We start from the raw sequence: 19,168 nt of genomic DNA, 5'->3' as shown, positions 1-19,168 counted from the left end.
TGCCTTGGGGAATGGCAGTTTTGCAGAACCGTTACAATAGGCCAATGCTGTTTGTCTGTGTCCCACCCTCAAATGCTCGTTGGAGAGAAAAAAATTGAGCAAAAGGTGCTTCAACTTAATCCAAACCTTTGGGAAAATATTTTTTTTCAATCAGACAATTTTTTTTTATTCTGGGCAGTGTATAGGCAACAGATCGCTGCCTCGATCACTCCTGAATATATATATATATATATATATATATATATATATATATATATATATATATATATATATATATATATATATATATATATATTTTTCGTTGCAATTAAGAAATACATTACTTCCCATTTTTGAGCTCTTTCAACCAGCACAAGAATAAAAGGTTTCCTTTTAAAGTTTTTTTTACATTGTGGTATTTACCACGGGCTTCTGCTAGTTTACATTATTCTATTGCAGTGTGACAATCATATCTCAAAGCGAGTACATCTGTGTGTCTCTGCTGGCAGGTTGATAAGATAAACACATCAGCAGCACACTGCACTTGTCAAGCTAAATAAGTGTTTCTTCCATCAGCTGATGATAGTCGCTTATGTTAGATATCGTGCTGGCATGGACATTTAGTGGGTCTGATAGGTCTGTTGTTTGCACATCATGTGATGACCGTAATGCAGCGAGGTAAGGCCTTTCCGCTTCACTCGCATTCCATCGACGTTTTTTTTCCTTCCCTTCTATAGATGAGCGGCATCCACAAAAAGTGACAAAAGAAAACAGATGAGGTCAGAAAGACAATCAAATTCGACGTTTTGGTTGAAAATGATGAAATAAAAATTTTGGTTGGCCTATCAGTGTTTCCCATCTGAACCCCCTGGCTTATGATGTGGGGAACCCAGATTCAAATCCCACATGACACCTGTGTTTGTCTATTGTCTCATAATGTCCTTGTGATCAATGAAAAAGGACATTGATGTCTACTAATGCCTTTGTCTTCCATTTAATTCATGTACAAGCTCCACTACAAGGCTTATAATCAAATTAGAAAGAAAAATACAAGAAAATAAGACAACCATAATAAAATCAGAGGTGGGCTGTTTAGCTACAGGTGCTAAAAGTCCAAGCAATTTGGCCGTGATTCTTACCAAAAGCAATCTATTATTGAAAATCTCTGTTAGCGTCAAGTTTGAGGAGTATGTTGGCCAATTCAGGCCATTATCCATCATACAACCCAAAGCAAACCACTCCCCACATCCTGTGGATCAACTTCGCCAAACTTCTCTCAATCTATACGCACCTAAGATTATGAATGAGGAAATACAGTATCAGGGAGACAGATAAGGCAGGATTAGTGAGGATTAAATTAGGTCAGCAGTGAGTACAGGAGAAAATGCGAGATGGCAATGAACTGCTGTTTTAAAGAACTTGACAAAAGAGCAAGATAACACAGACTTGGAGAGGCAATTCCAAAGAGGGTCAAAGGAGTGTAAGTGAGAAGAAAGCTGTAACTTATGGAGGTAATCTGCTCAAAAACACAAAGGCCCCACGAGGCATATTGGATGTGCTTACCGTGGTTTCTCGTCCAACACCTGCAGTTTTCACGCTTTCTTCTAAAGAGTTCTTCTTATTTGTCGCATCTTGAAGCTGAAAATGAAAGGAAAGACCAAGAACGCTCATGCTCTCCCCAAAAACCAGAAGAATCTATCTATTAATTTCATACTTTACAAATATTATTTCCTACTTGCAAACATCATGAATTTGTTCAAGGAAAAACGGATTGACCCATTTTCAAATGAAATACTTATGCTTCATAATATGCATCGTCTATACAAGTAAAAGGCAATGTGTGTGTGTCTGTGTGTGTGTGTGTCTGTGTGTCTGTGTTCGTGCGTGTGTGTGTCTGTACGGGTGTGTCCATGTGCGTCTCCTCCATAACTCCAAAACTATAAAACCTATCAGCCTGAAACTTTGCATGCACACTAAGAAAACTCCAAGGAAGTGCAAGAGTGAAAATTGGGTGTTTGGGTTAATTAAAACACCCCTTTTGAAGATAATTAACGGCCTTATTTAATTATATCCTTCATCAGGCGATCCTCGGCCACCTCGCTGTCTGGAGTCTTAAGGCGTTTCCTGGGTAACCTCGCTGGGGTCTGAAGTCGCCATGTGTTTTTGGCCTGCTAAACCTTGCTTCGACTTGGAACAGCCACAACAATTTCTGAATGATAAAGTTTGTTTTTTTTCCACTTTCCTCACTCATTTTAACGAATGCCTGCTCATCATAGCTACGAATCGCTGGGTATATTGCAGTGCTTATAAATGCCTGGAGACGCGATCGTTTGTGGCTTTATTTCATTTGCGCACATGAATAACCGAGACTCTCTTAAACTTAGCAGAATTTCAAAATGTAAGCTCCAGATTTGAAAATATCAGCAGTTTTGACTCCCCCCCAAAAAGTGTTGATTTGTCCAATTGGGACATTGCACGGGCGTTTCCGGGTGCATAGTTGAATTGACGGAAATTGGTAATCGCGTTCCAAGCCAGGTGTTCGGTTGGAGTGCTTGAGTGCTTAAGCCACTTACCGAGCTGCATGGTACAGTTCGTGTCCTGATCGGGATGTGCATTCAACAGTTACTACAAACGGACGTATGTATACAGTACACACTGTAGAGGTACGTATTCAGCACACACGGACGTGGAACATTCGGGTAGATTTGGATCTGTACAGACTCTCCGCGGGTGTGTGGACATGCCAAGCATGTTACGGGTGCCGTGGTGGCAAAGTTTCATCCCGTATCTTATGGAGGTTCTATCAGGTTTTCCTTTGTCCTCGCGCATGTCTCTAAAGCATTCGGTTATCGGATTTGCTTTAACAAAGGTTATATGTTTCTCTTTGTGAGTTGCAAAACAAAATATATATGATAACGCCCGATTTCTGAGCTGTTTGCCGTATTAACGTATTTTCTAAATTACCGAGCCAATTTTTTTTCCACCAGTCACACACCATCCATCCATCCATTGGGACCATAATCTGTGCAGAGCGTTGGTGCTGCCTCAGCAGTCTCCTTGGCTATCGGGCACAATCCTGGACGGCTCGCCACTCCGACACAGGATACCAGCAAGCTGGCACTCATTTTGCCGACCTCGGAAGGAAGACAGGCAGAGTTAACCCCACCTGGTATTGATTCAACAGCTGAGGGGGATTTGAATTCAAGATCCTAGGATCCCAAGCCTACCACCCTAAACATTAAGCCAACACCAGGCATGCCTGTCACATGCTGCTGTTTATAAATAATATTTGTTAACATTTCCCTGAAACTTCTATATAAATGTGACGTTGTTTTTCAGTGAAAGCTACTCAAGGTTTCTGGGTTGTATACAGCACGTACTGTATTCGGTAACCACACTGACTCCAACCTGCCGATTTCCGAAAAATTGCCGATATCGGTAAAGCGTGTGTGTGTGTGTGTGTGTGTGTGTATGTGTGTGTGTGTGTATGTGTATGTGTGTGTGTATGTGTGTGTGTGTGTGTGTGTGTGTGTGTATGTGTGTGTGTGTGTATGTGTATGTGTGTGTGTATGTGTGTGTGTGTGTCGTTGATCGTATCGACATATGAGGGTTTGAGAATGTGAAATGGAGTCCTCCCAGGGCAGGCTCAAAGTATCCTTCATTTCGACAAGCGGTCACGAATTATGGACCAAGCTGTGAAGTTTTCTCTTCTCAAACTTTTGTTAGTGTGTGTGGGGCTTAATACCCCCTCCCCCCTCTCCCCGTCAGCACGAAGCAACAGGTTGTATTTGCAAGTAAAAATAAAATACAGGCTGACAGGATGTCCAAGAGGTCACTCGCCTCTAAGCTGTCTAGCCTGGGTTTGAATCCCGACTCAGCTATAAACCGTCATCCTGGTGTTTCGCATGCAGGGTGATTCATCAATGTGCTTGCCATCACATGGATGGATGTTAAACGGGTGTGCTGTCTGCCAGCATTTATTGGTGGATGTTAAAGATCCCACGGTGTCCTTCGTTAAGAGTGTGCGAGCTATCGTTGGCACCATGAACAAATTTCAAATTCCTGCCATAACCATTAGATGGCATTGCTTCAGCAGCACAGCCACACTCTCAACCAATGATGATACCCTGCAGCCTTGTGATGCATACCAACAAAGAAGAAGAAAATAAAATGCAACCACAATGACATAGTATAGCTTTTGAAAGCTAAGTTTGGCAAGGCCACCATCCTTGAGTTTATCTTAGGCTGCCCTCATTACTTTCTGCAAGGCAACGTCTTTCTTTTTAAACAAACATCCACTTTCACCAGAGCAAAGCCAGTATGTAGTGTGATAAAAATATTCCTTTCAAAGTATTTCTTTGTTTCTTTTTCTTTCTGCATGAACACACAGAATACCTTATTTGCTGAGCCTGAACCAATAAGAAATGCTCATGGTTTGAGAAGCTTTGTATGACATGCTGACCCAAGTGGTGGTGGTGGAGACAAAGGCAAACAAACAATTCTCATCAAGAGTCTGGAATTAATTTCATCCGCCAAATATTTGATGTCATGCATTTTTGTGTAATTTAAATAGCAGGGACAAGGCATGGTAGGACACATAATAACATCAATTTTGGATGGCGTGGCCAAGTAGGCATCGATATCCCACGTGTTGTTCCCTTGCTGCGGGGGCGTTACATTTTGTAGGTTCGTGGTGTCACAATTCATCTTGTGCGCTGAGATTGCAACAGCTCATTTTAACCAACACGAAGTGAAGGAAATTATGAAATTCACAAGTTAGTGTAGTAGTCACATTGTCCATTTGGTTTGTTTGCACTTTCTTGTGATCAACTATTTTACAGCAGAAATATAGTTTGTGATAACATACAAACCGATGACACATCCAATACGCTGATGACATGGAAGCACAAACATGATTTAATTCTTGGGTACTGTTTTTCTAAGAAAATGTGCTGGCTCTCTCTGCACATGCTCATTCAGGATGAGATGAGGTACAATTTGTCAAATTCAGAGCCAAAGTACAAATAAACTGCAGCTGCATGTTCCGATTCATGTTTCGATCCGCGTTATATAGTGGTCAAAATATAACATTCAATTGAAATTAAATAGTTCCTTGATCATAAACATAAGTCGGTAGACAGACAGACAGACAGACAGACAGACAGACAGAAAGAGTGAACCAATTGCTTAACCCTGCTTTTCGCTTTGCGTGTGTGGGGCAATTAAATAAATGGTGTGATTATGTCCAGCATCAAGCCTATCTAAATGTGCAGTGAACAATGGCATGTGACAGTTTCAAATTTGTGCATTTGATTTATCGTGCAATTTATTTATTATTTTTAATTTATTTTGCTTCCAGATAACAGATTTCCAATACAACAACCAGTCCACTTTAATGTAACTCATTGTTATAACTAGACTCGCCTGTATTTCCAAGATCTACACAAACCAAATGTTACATTTGTTGTACCTGTCCCTCCAGCTCACGAATCTTGCATTCGCGAGCATGCAGGGCCTTGCTTGGGAAAGCCCAGAAGTAGTTGGATGTGCCAATGCGGTCAGAATCCACCATCGCATCGTCCACAAGGCTTTGTAGCACGTCTTTTACAGACTGACACGCTGTGCACAGCAAAGCAGCAATACAAAACGTTCAATCAAGGTCTCCGTGACAAAAGCCCCAAATGTCCTTTCCTCTGTTGTTCCTTTCAAGAACTTTGCAACGGATGTTGATAAAATATTCAAGACTTGGACGATTCATCGATAGCATCGAAAAGCCACAACTAATCCATGAAGCGAGCAAGAAAAATATACAATTTTGTCAGAATTTTTCAACTGCAATTCTTGCAAACATTGTACACTGATTAGAATCCTATTTTGGAAAGATGTAAATCACTCACTTATTTTCTTGTCACGTGGTGCAATTTTCTCAAGTTCCTTGAGCTGGAAGATGTCTTTCTATTGGAGAAGAGTGGTCAGAAACTCAGCCATTTGGACAATTCAAGAAATATATCCTCTTCCTGAAACAGTGGAGTTATTTTAGGAATACAAACCTCACAATCTGCCAAATCCTCATCTTACACAAAACTCATTATTTCAATCACTCATACTAGATTTTTTTTCTTCAGTATCTGTATCATTTTCCACCTGCAATACCATCTTCCTCCATCAGCAGTCAATAAACCATCTGCCACGTGTTCAGGTGAAAATCACAAGTTGGCTCCCCACCCTCATGGTGGTGGACAGTGGCTTTTGTGCCTATGACCTGACCCTGGGTACCCCCAGTACGTTCGCAAAATTTGGGGGAGATTGGCCGAGCCATTTTCGATTCTATAATAAAAACACACACACACACACACACACACACACACACACACACACACACACACACACACACACACACACACACACACACACACACACACACACACACACACACACACACACACACACACACACACACTGCTTCAGAATGCTTGGCACACATATGGAAAACCCATATATATATAGCGATCTTTAGGGTATGTGTTCTGCTATCGTGCGTGCATGACAATGCTTGCAACCTAAAATGGCTCACAAAACTTCTAAAGCTAAAAATACTTGGAGAAGTAGCTGAGAGAAAGCTGGGGCGTGCCTCTGCACAACGAAAGAGTTGGAGTGGGACACCATATCTGATTTGGGTGATTCTTAACAGCGATGGGAAGGTCATATCTGGGGCTTGTGAATGCACAAGTTTAAAATCAACTTTTAAAAAGGATGATATTTTCTATTAATAGTGTTGGGGAGGGGGGAGTGGGAACTGTTAGAAATATGTTTTTTTTTTTTTTGTTCTGGGGCCACAAGGAAGATTATACGAGGTTTTTACATGTGTTGCTGAAAGTAAAAGTGTGTGTGCATGTCTGTGTGTGTGTGTGTGTGTGTGTGTGTGTGTGTGTGTGTGTGTGTGTGTGTGTGTGTGTGTGTGTGTGTGTGTGAGTGTGTGTTAAACTGCCATCGCTCACTTGAATTAACAGGAAATGGCAAGAACTCAACATGTCTCATCCACGGATATTTCTCGTACTTCCTTCCCCCCCCCCCCTCCCTGAGTCCAATTTGCATCCAGAAACACAAAAACTATGGTTAACCATTTTGAAATTTCCACTCGCTTGTATAAATGATGAAAAATATGTTAAAAAGAGTTTCATGTACAGATGTCACACAAGCAACAGCAGGTTAAAAGTCTTCGGACAAGCAGAAACGGGTCACTGAAAACGCACACAGCACATGCGCAAAAGGCCTCGTCAGCATTCATACATCATTTTTCATACAAGTCCCGTGTTGCCTTGTTTTATACTTGCAGGGGTAGTCGGCATTGCTCGGTGCTGTTCTTATCATGTTGGTAATTTGAAGACTAAATTCTTTTTTTTTATAATTTTTTTTGTGGGGCCGAAAGCAATTCACTTCATACACTAAGGAATTACATTTTACATAGCTACAAAGGATTAAAAGAAAAGAAAAAAAGAAATTTTCATCCAATTTTTTTTTGGACTAAAACATTCCCCGGCACTCATTTATGATCCTCTGAAAGTTTGACGAAGATCCGTTTGGCCATCTCTGGGGGAAAATGGCGACAGACAGAGAAACATCTCTTATAGTATAGATAGTGGAAACGTAGCTAGCCTGGAGGTAGGTGGTGAGGTGTAGTGGGGCAAATATATTTTGTCCCAACAATGCTTTATTCAACGATTTATAGGCGTACATACACGGCATGTCAATAATGCTCGGGTTTCAGTACATATGGATCCATCATAGACAGAGGAAACTGATTTGGTGGAATAAAAACTCACCGATTCATAAAAAATCTCCATCATTTTTGTCCTTTTCTCTTCAACACTCAAGCCCCGTTTCTTCGACTGCAAATGTCAAAACGTGCGAATAAGCACGACATCGTGTGACACCATAGCTTAAATGAGAACAGCAAATAAATAAATGGCATTTTCTATAAATAACAAAGGAAAAGTATGTTGTACGTTTCATCTACTCCTCTGAGAAGATTTGATCGAGGAAGCTGAAACTTTCATGGATAAATGAGGGCACCCGAAAGTTTTGCCTGTATGAGTTTTGTTTGATTCCATAAAGTTTTGAAAAAGACATTTTTGCCCACCTTACCATTTTATTCCTTGGGGGGGGGGACAGGGTAGGGGAATGCAATTGGAATTTTTCATATGCACATAAGCAGTATGCATGTTTTTGCTTCATGTATGCACCCAGGTTATTTTTATATTTCTGGGAGAGATCAAGGCAGTGGTCTGTTGCCAATACAGCACCCAAAATAAAGAGATGTGTCAGAAGAACGTGTTGCACGCTTGGAACAAAATCCCCCATCGAGCGGGTCCTCTTCTATGGCATTAAGAATCATAAAGATAATAACATGACGACCCTCTCCCCCCCCCCCACCCCCAAACTGACAACGGAGCAGTGCTTCGAGTTTAAGTCATGACGTCAAAAGAATGTGGTGGATATTATCATGTTATTGTAAAAATTAAGAAAAGATGGTGTTTCTCTGAGATATATTTTGTATATAAAGTCGAGGCTCGTGGAACAACTATAACACTGAATGGATCAGGATGCAACAGAACAAAAGAAACAGTAAAAAGAAAGGGGGGGCACTAACAGCAGGGTTGAAGGATAAAATAGAACGAGACTTGGACACATAATGGGTGTGGGAGGAATGAGTAGAAGGGAAGGATGCACAGGGTGGACACTAGGGTGTTTCATATTGCAACTTTTTTGTGCTAGTCATGTTGGCTACCCGTCGTAGCTTTCCAATATGGATAAAAACCCCACTCGCCGATTTTTAGAATTTTCCTCCCAAAAATGGCCGCCGGCGGGCATTTTTCCAAAATGGCGGCCTTTTTCGTGTTTTGACACAGAAATTGACTCCTACACCTGCTAACATACGTTAATGTTTTAACGTGACCCCCGCAGACGTCTCTGTGACAGATATACTGCATTTTAGAGCATAAAAACGAATTCAGCACACCCAAAAACCTATAACTAGACATATTAGAACCCATATCGGAGGGAACAACTTTCCAGTGGCCAAAAATCGGCCATCTTGGACGCCATTTTGGATTTTTCCGCCATATTAGATGTCAAATGTCTCATCCCCGACTGCGAGCAGACATAGCAATCATAATCATCTACAAACACACATATCAAGTAACATTAACGTATTTTAGCAGGTGTAGGAGTCGATTTCTGTGTCAAAACGCGAAAAAGGCCACCATTTTGGAAAAAATGGCCGCCGGCGGCCATTTTTGGGAGGAAAATTCTAAACATCGGCGAGTGGGGTTTTTATCCATATTGGAAAGCTACGACGGGTAGCCAACTTGACTAGCGCAAAAAAGTTGCAATATGAAACACCCTAGTGGACACGTTGGATACAGAAGTGAGATACAGACACGTTGGATACGTTGGATACGTTGGATACAAACTCTCAGGAAGGAAAAAACTGGAATTTGGAAGGAGGTGGGGTTGGAAAGGGTTAATGATGGTAGAAAAGATCATGGTTTTGGATTGGGGATGACCTGAAGTAGTGCTGAACAGCTGTCTTGAAGCCCTTAGAGGGAGGAGTGAGATAGAACAGATGAAGGAGTTGGTTCCACAGGTGAGAGAGGAGGCAAAAAAACAACAAAACAAAACTGGGTGAGCAGTGAGCCTGCATTTTGGGATTTTTACCAGAAGTGAGTTAACGGCAGACCACGTGCGCACTGCAGGCACATGCTGGGGGAACAAAAAGGGCAGAGGGTACAACACCAGAAAGGAGGTGGTACAAGACAGAGACAGACCACTAGCATGTCTGTGATGGGAAAGCGATAGGTGCACAGACTCAGCTTCATCACGGGAGATATCAATGATCTTTAAGGCTTTGGTTTCCACGGCGTCAAGCTCAGTGATGTGTGGAGCAGGGGCGCCAGCCCAGAGGGGATAGCAGTGCTCCATCAAACTACAGGAAAAGGCCTTGTAGGTGGATATGACTTCAGGTGTGCCAAGGAAAGAGTTTTCACGACAGAGGATGCCCACTTGGAGGCTGGCTTTGGAGGACAACCTCGAAGCGTGGTGTGCCAAAGAAAGATCATGGCTGATGGTGGGACCCAAAAGTTTGAGTGACTGAACCTATTTGAGAGGTTTGTTAAGGAAGTAGGTGGGAGGAGTCACCAGACAGTCCTTCTGGAGAGACAGTGAGAATGTGAAATTAGATATCGTTCAACTATTTAAAACGATTATTCATGAATATGTGATAAGGATTGCTGAGCAGTCAGTTAGGTATGCAAATCCTCATGGTCATCGCAAGTTAAGGCAGATCAGGACAGAACATTCTTTGCGATCATGATGATAAGGGACAATGACATTGCTCTCAGAACGAGGTATTTGGAATCAGTTGAAGATGTGAAAATGAAAATCTGTAATGTAACAAGAACTTATTCGCTTTGCAAAATTACATGACCTCTATCCTGATTGAGAACTTTGATGCATCAAACATCAAACTTCCCCCCACCCCCTTTCACAGTCCATGAAACATGTTTGATTGGGGTTTGATCTGAGATGTTGGTGAACAGTTGGACCCAAATTTGGGACAAATGATTCTAAAAAGTGTGCAAATCACCATGGAATGAAATAGGTCGTTCTTCTTTTGCCTGCAAAATTCCCATTTGAAGCACAATAAAGGCTAAGCTGTAGGATCATTGGCGCTGCAGCTGTTCGCTGCAGCTGACATCGCACGTATGCGTTCAAAAGAAACAACTATACACTCCCTCTCAGTGGTTGTAAAAGGTAGATTGGCTTGACCTCTATGGAGAGCAGATGTGAAAACGAGTGGATGAATTTGGTGGTAAAAGGCTGGAACTCTTCACGCTCAAGATTCCGGGCACCTTTCCACGGAGATCGGCTTTGCCTCCGTGCAGAGTGGATGTGAAAACAAGTGGATGGAGTTGGTGGTGCTGAGAGCCTGAGCAAGTGACAGAAGTACCGAACAAGAGATCATGCTCCCTTTAATTGTTTGATTTCCTTTGATGTTCAATCAGAGCAGATCACCAAGTGCTCACGTGAACCAAGCGTCTGATCCACCACACATTTCAATCCACCAAGTACTTCGGTCTGCCAGGCGCTTCGATACTCAACTCGTCTCATGCGCCAGGACTTTTGATTCATCTCACTCTCGCCCATCAAGGTCTCCTTACCAGAAGTTCTTTGGCCAAGCCTGTGTTCGCATCTGCTTGTTCAGACCACGAAAGCTACGTAACGGGAGCTTGCATGCTGCACGAGTCTGCACGAGCTTACAAGAATCTGTGTAAGGTGAGACCAATGCTCTGCTCTTCACTCTATGTACTGCCTTCCTTTCTACGCTTCCTTGGAATGATTGATGGCACACCATGTCCTGTGATTAGCATAAATAAGACCGTACAAGTGGCTTCATAGCCACTAAGACAGTATGCTTTCTCATGTATCTTTTAATTGTGCCTTTTCGTTGGGATTCTGTCCATCCATTTGAAATATCTGTTCAATATTACCATCGTAAATACCTGCCATTGCTGATTGAATAAACCTTGTGTGCTTGTTGAACTTTTAAACATTTACAACCGACTCACCCTTGTCCTTTCCTCCACTGGTCCGACACCGTGTGCAAGTGTCATTAGACGGGACGTTTTGTCCCACTGATTGGCTCCGGGATTAGCCAACAGCCATGCACAGTTCACTCGGCAATACATAAAAATACACAGGTGGCTTTTAAGGGCGTAACCCCTAGTTAGGGTTGCCGTACCAACGGTAAGGTAACGCGTAACAAAGGAGCGAAGACCGTACTAGGCCCATTAATTCTAATCGGTGGCTACGGTTGCCGAGCAACCCATCAGACCGCAGAGTTATCTTTGGTAACGATTGCCATAAGGTAACAGTTTAACTACCCTCCCTGGACAACTTCCCCCTGGGGGAATGGAATACATTATACAAAAAAAGAGAAAATGGATAAAAAAATAGTATGTAAAGAACATGAACACCGAGAGGTATATATTTTTAGTATAAATCTATTTTTGGCCATAGGGGGGGAAGTTATCCAGGGAGGGGGTAGACTTATCCTAGGACAAGTACCCCGCCGGGGGGGAAGTTGTCCAGGGGTCGACTTATCCTGTTACACCGGCAGCCTCAGGACCAGAAATTGAGGCGAAGAACTGAGGAGCCCCCTCGTGGTAATACCAGACCCCAGATCCGTAACAATATAAACAATGAAAAGTCTGTGAATTTACTGAAATGTGATGCATTTTAATGGGGTCAGCCTTCATCTGGCGTATGGCAGCTTGGCTGCGGGGTAGTTATCATTTTGTTGTGGCATGACTATGCTGCTGATGCTGTACCCTTATACCAGCACAGTGAATACACTGGTACTCATTTTGCCAACCTCAGAAGGATGAAAGGCTGAGTCAACCCCACCTGGTGTTCATTCAGCAGCCAACAGGGCTCAAATTCAGGATCCAAAGATCCCAAGCCAGCAACCCTCACCACCAAGCCAACACTAGGTTTATTTAAATAAGGTGAAAGAACCTAACATACTTAGTTGTTTTATTAGTCCCTTCCAGTGATTGTTGCTGTCCATCCGTCCCACCTGTTTGGTTTTTTTTCCCACCTTTTCCCCATACCCTTCAACATATTCAACTGAAACTTGGTGTGTGGCTTTATTATAAGTTACAGAACAAGGTTAAGTTTCAGTGCGTTTCGTCATTTTTCCCCACAGAGATATGCCCTTCAAAAGGCCCAGTCACACCTTGACGTTTTAGCCAGCTTATGCCGATTTTTGAAAAATTTGTCTAAAATGCTGGCGCACGTCCAATACGTTATGGGTAAGTTTTGGAAACATTGAGAGCATGCTGAAAAACAATGGCAAACGTCGTAGTACGCTGGCTTTCATCGTGTACTTTGCGGTGGTCCTCAAATTTTTACATGCTTGAAATTTTATGACTTATGCCAGCGTATGACTCACACATTCCACATACACTGAACATAAGTTGTAGGAACATTATGCGATCGTTGACACACGTCGACACATGTTTCTTGTAAGTTACTCATAAGTCGAAACACGTCGAGGTAATGTTTAGCGTCAGTGTTCCAGACTCCCTGTTTTTTTTGGGGGGGGGGTTTCTTCGGTATGACGGTGATGTTGACACTTCGATTTCTAGTGCGGTAATAACATAATATAATTAATAGGCTGCCGCTCAACGATTTAAATCATAACCGCACCAGAAATCGAAGTGTCAACCTCACCGTCATACCGAATAAAAAAAAAACCATGGAGTCTGGAACACTGACGGGTTCCTCCTGTGTGAACCCCATTTTTAGGTCATCTCTACATCTCAGTAGAGATGACCTAATAAAGCCAGTCTTGAAGTCTGTCCGCCCGTCCGTACACAATCAAACCGAGTGGAGACAAATAACCAATAGTGGAATGGATAGAGGTCGATGAGACATGCACAACAATATAACTTTCAAGGTCGTCCAAGGTCGAGGTCAAGGTCAGGAGGCTGTCAAAGTTGCGAAAATCGTTGATTTAAAATCGTATCTCCTCCCTCATTTATCAAGAGATCAAATGTTATTAGTGATTCAGATACTATGGACTATTATCCAGAACAACACGAGCCATTTTTTTTGAAATTTGCTCTCGTTCCGATTTTATAGTTTTTATCCGCCTCGTGGTGCGCCGTAGACCTCAACACGGTCTCCCGCGCTGATTTTAACTTCAAGTTCAATTATGCTTCCACCTTTCGCACTACATAAGGTTGATCGACACTGAAATAAAGCGAATTCGACCTGAAATTCACCTTTAATGAGGGAAATGCATCAAATGCGTTGGGTGGGTGGGTGTGGGTGCCGAGATGCCAAGGATTCTGGCAGGCACGGGATGAAGCCGAGAATTGTCTCCTCGAGGGAATGCTGACTGTTGGGGTCTGGGAGATTAATGTTTACATTTTTGAGGATTTTAGAACACGCTTTACAGGTGTCTGTAAAAATTCTGGTGCAAAAGAGACGTTTTATGATTGTATAAAAAATATTTCGTCCGCCACATCACGGCTCGTCACGTGACACCACGCGTGAGAACAGACGCGTCGTTGAGTCACGTAAAGGTTTTGCGTGTGCGCGCTGACGTCATCGCGCTCCTCTACTCTGTGGCTGAGATACGACTTGATCGACACTGAAATAAAGTGAATTCGACCTGAAATTCACCTTTCGATTATAGATGCCCCTAATTTGATTTTGCTTCTGTCGACCTCTGGCAGAGATGACCGACACTCCCGCTTGGGGATATTTTTATTTACCAATTCCCCTAAACGCTGCCAATACGCTATTATATGGTCGTTGTAAGTTAGAAACACGTTCATTTTGTTCTTTGGTCGTCCGGAAGACGTCAATCAAATACGTCTACATACGTCAATGTGCGTTGGAAATACGTAAGGAATTGGTTCAAACCACGTTACTCATAAGTTAGAAATAATTTTCGGGTAAGCTCGACATTAGCTTGACGTCTTTCGACTTATGAGTAGCTTACAGTAACTTGTTGACGTGTGCCAACGTTCGCATATCGTGCGTACAACTTATTCCCATCGCATGCGGAACGTGTGAGGGATACGGCAAGTACGTCGTAAAATTTTTAACACGTTTAAAATCACAAGACGTACTCCACTTACTACGACGTATGATAGCGTACATTAGCGTTCTATTCACGTATACCAAACTTACCCATACCGTATTCGACGTGCGCCAGCATTTTAGACGCATTTTTCAGAGGTCGGTATACGCTGGAAAGATCGGCAAGGTGTGACTGCGATGTTGACACTTCCATTTCTCCGGCGGTTATGATTTGAATCGTTGTGCAGCAGCCTTTTAATAGGCTACGCCACGTGATACGTGCAGCACGCTATGCATAACTTAGACCATCGTTGGGCATAGGTTGTGAATGCCGACAACAGGCTAAGCATTCGTTGGTTTCAGTTATCTATAAGACAACGAAACGTTTTGTGTCCGTTACTAATATGTTATGCATACGACCAACTCGTTATGAATACGTCCGAATCTTTAAAAAAAAAAACATCAAAAGTTCAACGTAAGCCAGCGTTTTACATACATTTTGATACGTTGCCATTGCTGGCTAAAACGTCAAGGCATGACTGGGCCTTTAGACATGGAAAATACCATGGGTCATATTATACATGGGTCAATGTTCAGCTGCCGTGATTCCACCCCACCACTATATACTTATTCGCTGGACAACTGGCCTGACTCAACCCCAATAAAAGCATGTACTGTCATTGCATGAAGCAGCACAGATCGGTAGACCTCAGGTCTTAGGCTTAGGTGTTAGTCCATGGCTCAGTGCAATTGGAATGAGCCCAGATATTTCACAATTAATAACATGTGCAAGTAAGCCACACACATGTTTTTGCTTCATGCATGTACATCAGGTTATTTTTTTTAATATGAAATAGACAAAGCCAAGAAACGAACAAAACATGGTGGGTTAGGTTCTTCTTCTTATTCTTCTTCTTCATTTTTGTCCCGGGATTGGCTCAAGCGTGCTTTGAAGCAAACCAATATTTATCTCCGGTTTGTTATCCTAGTTATCTTTGTTGGTTTCGAGTCCAAAAAATATATCAGTGAATCAAAATTGCATTTCCTATTATTTTGCCCAATGGACCAAAACACGATGTGCTCGAGAGTTTCTTCTTCTTCATTTTGGCTCTGGTATCGGCTGAGCATGCATTAAACGCAAACAAATTTTTATCTCCCGAACCTTCATTGAGACCGTTCGGGGAGATGTATTGCAAATCAATTCTCGCTCTTGTTTCTTATTAGATAAATAGATCCATTTAACGTCGTTTCGCTTAACATCGTAGTTTTCAAGATCGTAATCATGATCTTAACAGAGGACCAAGTGTATTTATGAAAACAATTTGGTAATCTCAACCTGCTCGAAAAATGGCACATCCAGGTTTGAGGTCACCATTTTTGTTCATTCTGTCAGGTGTAATTGATTGTTATGAAATTTTGACAAATTCATTCAATCTGTGGCTCATAATCATGACACCCAAAGAAATGAATGCTTTATATTTGTAACAGGACAGGTTCCAGAACATTTCTTTCTCTCCATAAGTTTTGGCCTTTGTAATAGTGGATCATTATTATCATTTCTCTCTCTCTCTCTTTTTCTCGAAGTACCAGACTTTTCAGAGTGTCGGTGCCACCCAAGGAGCTTCCTGAGCAAGGGTTATATTGGCATTGCCTTCCCAGCAGTATGCCTGGTGTTGGATTAATGGTTAGGGTGGTGGGCTTGGGATCCTCGGGGTCCCGAGTCCAAATCCCGCTCAGCTGTTGAATTAATACCAGGTGGGGTTAACTCGGTCTGTCATTCTTCCGAGGTCGGCAAAATGAGTGCCAGCTTGCTGGTATACTGTGTCGGAGTGGCGAGCCGTCCAGGATTGTGTCCAATAGCCAAGGAGACTGCATAAGCAGCATGAACACTCTGTACAGAGTATGGTCCCAATGTCCTCCTCTCCTTCCCAGCAGTAGTTAGGATAGGAATGGGTAACTTGTTCAGGGTGCCGGCGATAGCTCGCCAACTCGACATGAAGGACACCATGGGATGTTGAACGTCCACGAATGAATACTGGCAGGCGGTCCACCCAGTTTGATGTCCATCTGAGGAACGGCACACTCATCGACGAATCACCCCGTCTGTGAAACACTGGGATGCCAGTCTATATCTGGGTCTGGATTCGAACCCAGGCGAGACAAATCAGAGGTGAGTGTGCGTACCCATGGAGAGTTTCCAGAGTTATCCCATAATGCCGTGGGCACCGTCACGTTGGTTGTATTCACTTCCCTGGGCAACGATAGCATTAGTAGCTCTCCAATCTCGCACGTTCATCTCGTCATTCTGAATTACTGCGACAGCAGGTTTCCCTTTACTCGCTCGTTTAACTTGCCAACCAATATGGCGCTCACGCAATGCATCATGGGTATCCTCTTCAGACCATCATGTCAGCTCGCGTAATGAATCATGGGTACCCTCTTCAGGCCATCCTGTCAGCTCGCGCAATGCATCATGGGTACCCTCTTCAGGCCATCTTGTCAGCTAGCACAATGCATCAAGAGTACCCTCTTCAGGCCATCCTGTCAGCTCGCGCAATGCATCAAGGGTACCCTCTTCAGGCCATCCTGTCAGCTCGTGTAATGAATCATGGGTACCCTCTTCAGGCCATCCTGTCAGCTCGTGCAATGCATCATGGGTACCCTCTTCAGGCCATCATGTCAGCTAGCACAATGCATCAAGGGTACCCTCTACATGCCATCCTGTCAGCTCGCGCAATGCATCATGGGTACCCTCTACATGCCATCCTGTCAGCTCGCGCAATGCATCATGGGTACCCTCTACATGCCATCCTGTCAGCTCGCGCAATGCATCATGGGTACCCTCTACATGCCATCCTGTCAGCTCGCGTAATGCATCATGGGTACCCTCTTCAGGCCATCCTGTCAGCTCGTGCAATGCATCATGGGTACCCTCTACATGCCATCCTGTCAGCTCGCGCAATGCATCATGGGTACCCTCTTCAGGCCAACATGTCAGCTCACGTAATGCATCATGGGTACCCTCTTCAGGCCATCCTGTCAGCTCGTGCAATGCATCATGGGTACCCTCTACATGCCATCCTGTCAGCTCGCGCAATGCATCATGGGTACCCTCTACATGCCATCCTGTCAGCTCGCGTAATGCATCATGGGTACCCTCTTCAGGCCATCCTGTCAGCTCGTGCAATGCATCATGGGTACCCTCTACATGCCATCCTGTCAGCTTGCGCAATGCATCATGGGTACCCTCTTCAGGCCATCATGTCAGCTCGCGTAATGCATCATGGGTACCCTCTACATGCCATCCTGTCAGCTCGCGCAATGCATCATGGGTACCCTCTTCAGGCCATCCTGTCAGCTCGTGCAATGCATCATGGGTACCCTCGACATGCCATCCTGTCAGCTCGCGCAATGCATCATGGGTACCCTCTACATGCCATCCTGTCAGCTCGCGCAATGCATCATGGGTACCCTCGACATGCCATCCTGTCAGCTCGCGCAATGCATCATGGGTACCCTCTTCAGGCCATCCTGTCAGCTCGCGCAATGCATCATGGGTACCCTCTTCAGGCCATCCTGTCAGCTCGCGTAATGCATCATGGGTACCCTCTTCAGGCCATCCTGTCAGCTCGTGCAATGCATCATGGGTACCCTCGACATGCCATCCTGTCAGCTCGCGCAATGCATCATGGGTACCCTCGACATGCCATCCTGTCAGCTCGCGCAATGCATCATGGGTACCCTCTTCAGGCCATCCTGTCAGCTCGCGCAATGCATCATGGGTACCCTCTTCAGGCCATCCTGTCAGCTCGCGCAATGCATCATGGGTACCCTCTTCAGGCCATCCTGTCAGTGTAATGGTGAATCATGAGGTAAAACGGTGAAATTATACAATGTGATTAAAACACGTCTCACGAATCACTACTCCTCCTGTATTATCATGATATCTGTGCCGAAGGATTAGATTGTGCGCTGCACTTGATGCTCGTTTAACTTTGTTCCTTCAGATCAGCGCAGATCGAGTTGAACAGTCTCTCCTCACGAGCTGAGCCGAAGCCCCCAAAGATCACACACACCACATTTGGTTCAATACCAGGAGGATTTACCGTCACCACGTCACCTCACTTTAACAGAACAATGAGTACAAACAATGATTTTAACTTAATGGTTTGGTATTTCTGCTCATGTTACGGGCCTCGAGTTTCTGGACCCGAATTAATTACACTCAATCACACGGACATTCCAAAACTCCAATCGGATCGACATCGACATCGACATCGACGCATATTTTAAACTTTCCCGCCATTCGCGATCCGGGAACTCTCACCATCTCGAAAGGCGACGACCGGAAGTCGACGCAACATCGGCGAATAAAACATCGGATTATTAACGGAGTTCAGCGAAATTCGCTCCAAAATGACACAAAATGTACAAAAGCTTGACCTGACTGCTTTCACTTTACAAGTTACAACAAGGCGAACTAAAACTGAATTTGACGTACATTAAAAAAAAACGTTATTAACTAAAAATATAGATT

General features: G+C 43.5%; 1 protein-coding gene across 8 annotated transcripts in view; it reads right to left on the bottom strand.

Annotated features, from left to right (window-relative positions):
• The window catches only part of MND1 (meiotic nuclear divisions 1), a 35,336-nt gene extending 16,191 nt beyond the window's left edge, over window positions 1–19,145 (bottom strand). For 5 of the 8 annotated variants that reach the window (XM_085898501.1, XM_085898494.1, XM_085898497.1 and 2 more), the window contains exons 1-5: window positions 18,959–19,145; window positions 7,803–7,868; window positions 5,877–5,934; window positions 5,450–5,598; window positions 1,543–1,617 (exon numbers count right to left, since the gene is read on the bottom strand). In XM_085898501.1, the coding sequence (XP_085754627.1) occupies window positions 1,543–1,617; window positions 5,450–5,598; window positions 5,877–5,934; window positions 7,803–7,868; window positions 18,959–18,961 (351 nt within the window). In that variant the 5' untranslated portion in view covers window positions 18,962–19,145. The remainder of the gene's footprint in view (window positions 1–1,542; window positions 1,618–5,449; window positions 5,599–5,876; window positions 5,935–7,802; window positions 7,869–18,958) is intronic. The other 3 variants (XM_085898496.1, XM_085898498.1, XM_085898499.1) reach the window with 1 other exon arrangement.
• Window positions 19,146–19,168: the final 23 nt, after the last annotated feature.

This window comes from Eptatretus burgeri, chromosome 10 (genome assembly GCF_056783735.1).
Source record: "Eptatretus burgeri isolate ZD-2024b chromosome 10, Ebu_testis_v1, whole genome shotgun sequence".
Lineage (NCBI taxonomy): Eukaryota > Metazoa > Chordata > Myxini > Myxiniformes > Myxinidae > Eptatretus > Eptatretus burgeri.
The sequence above is the reverse complement of the archived record's forward strand: the minus strand, read 5'-3'. Positions and strand labels throughout refer to the sequence as shown.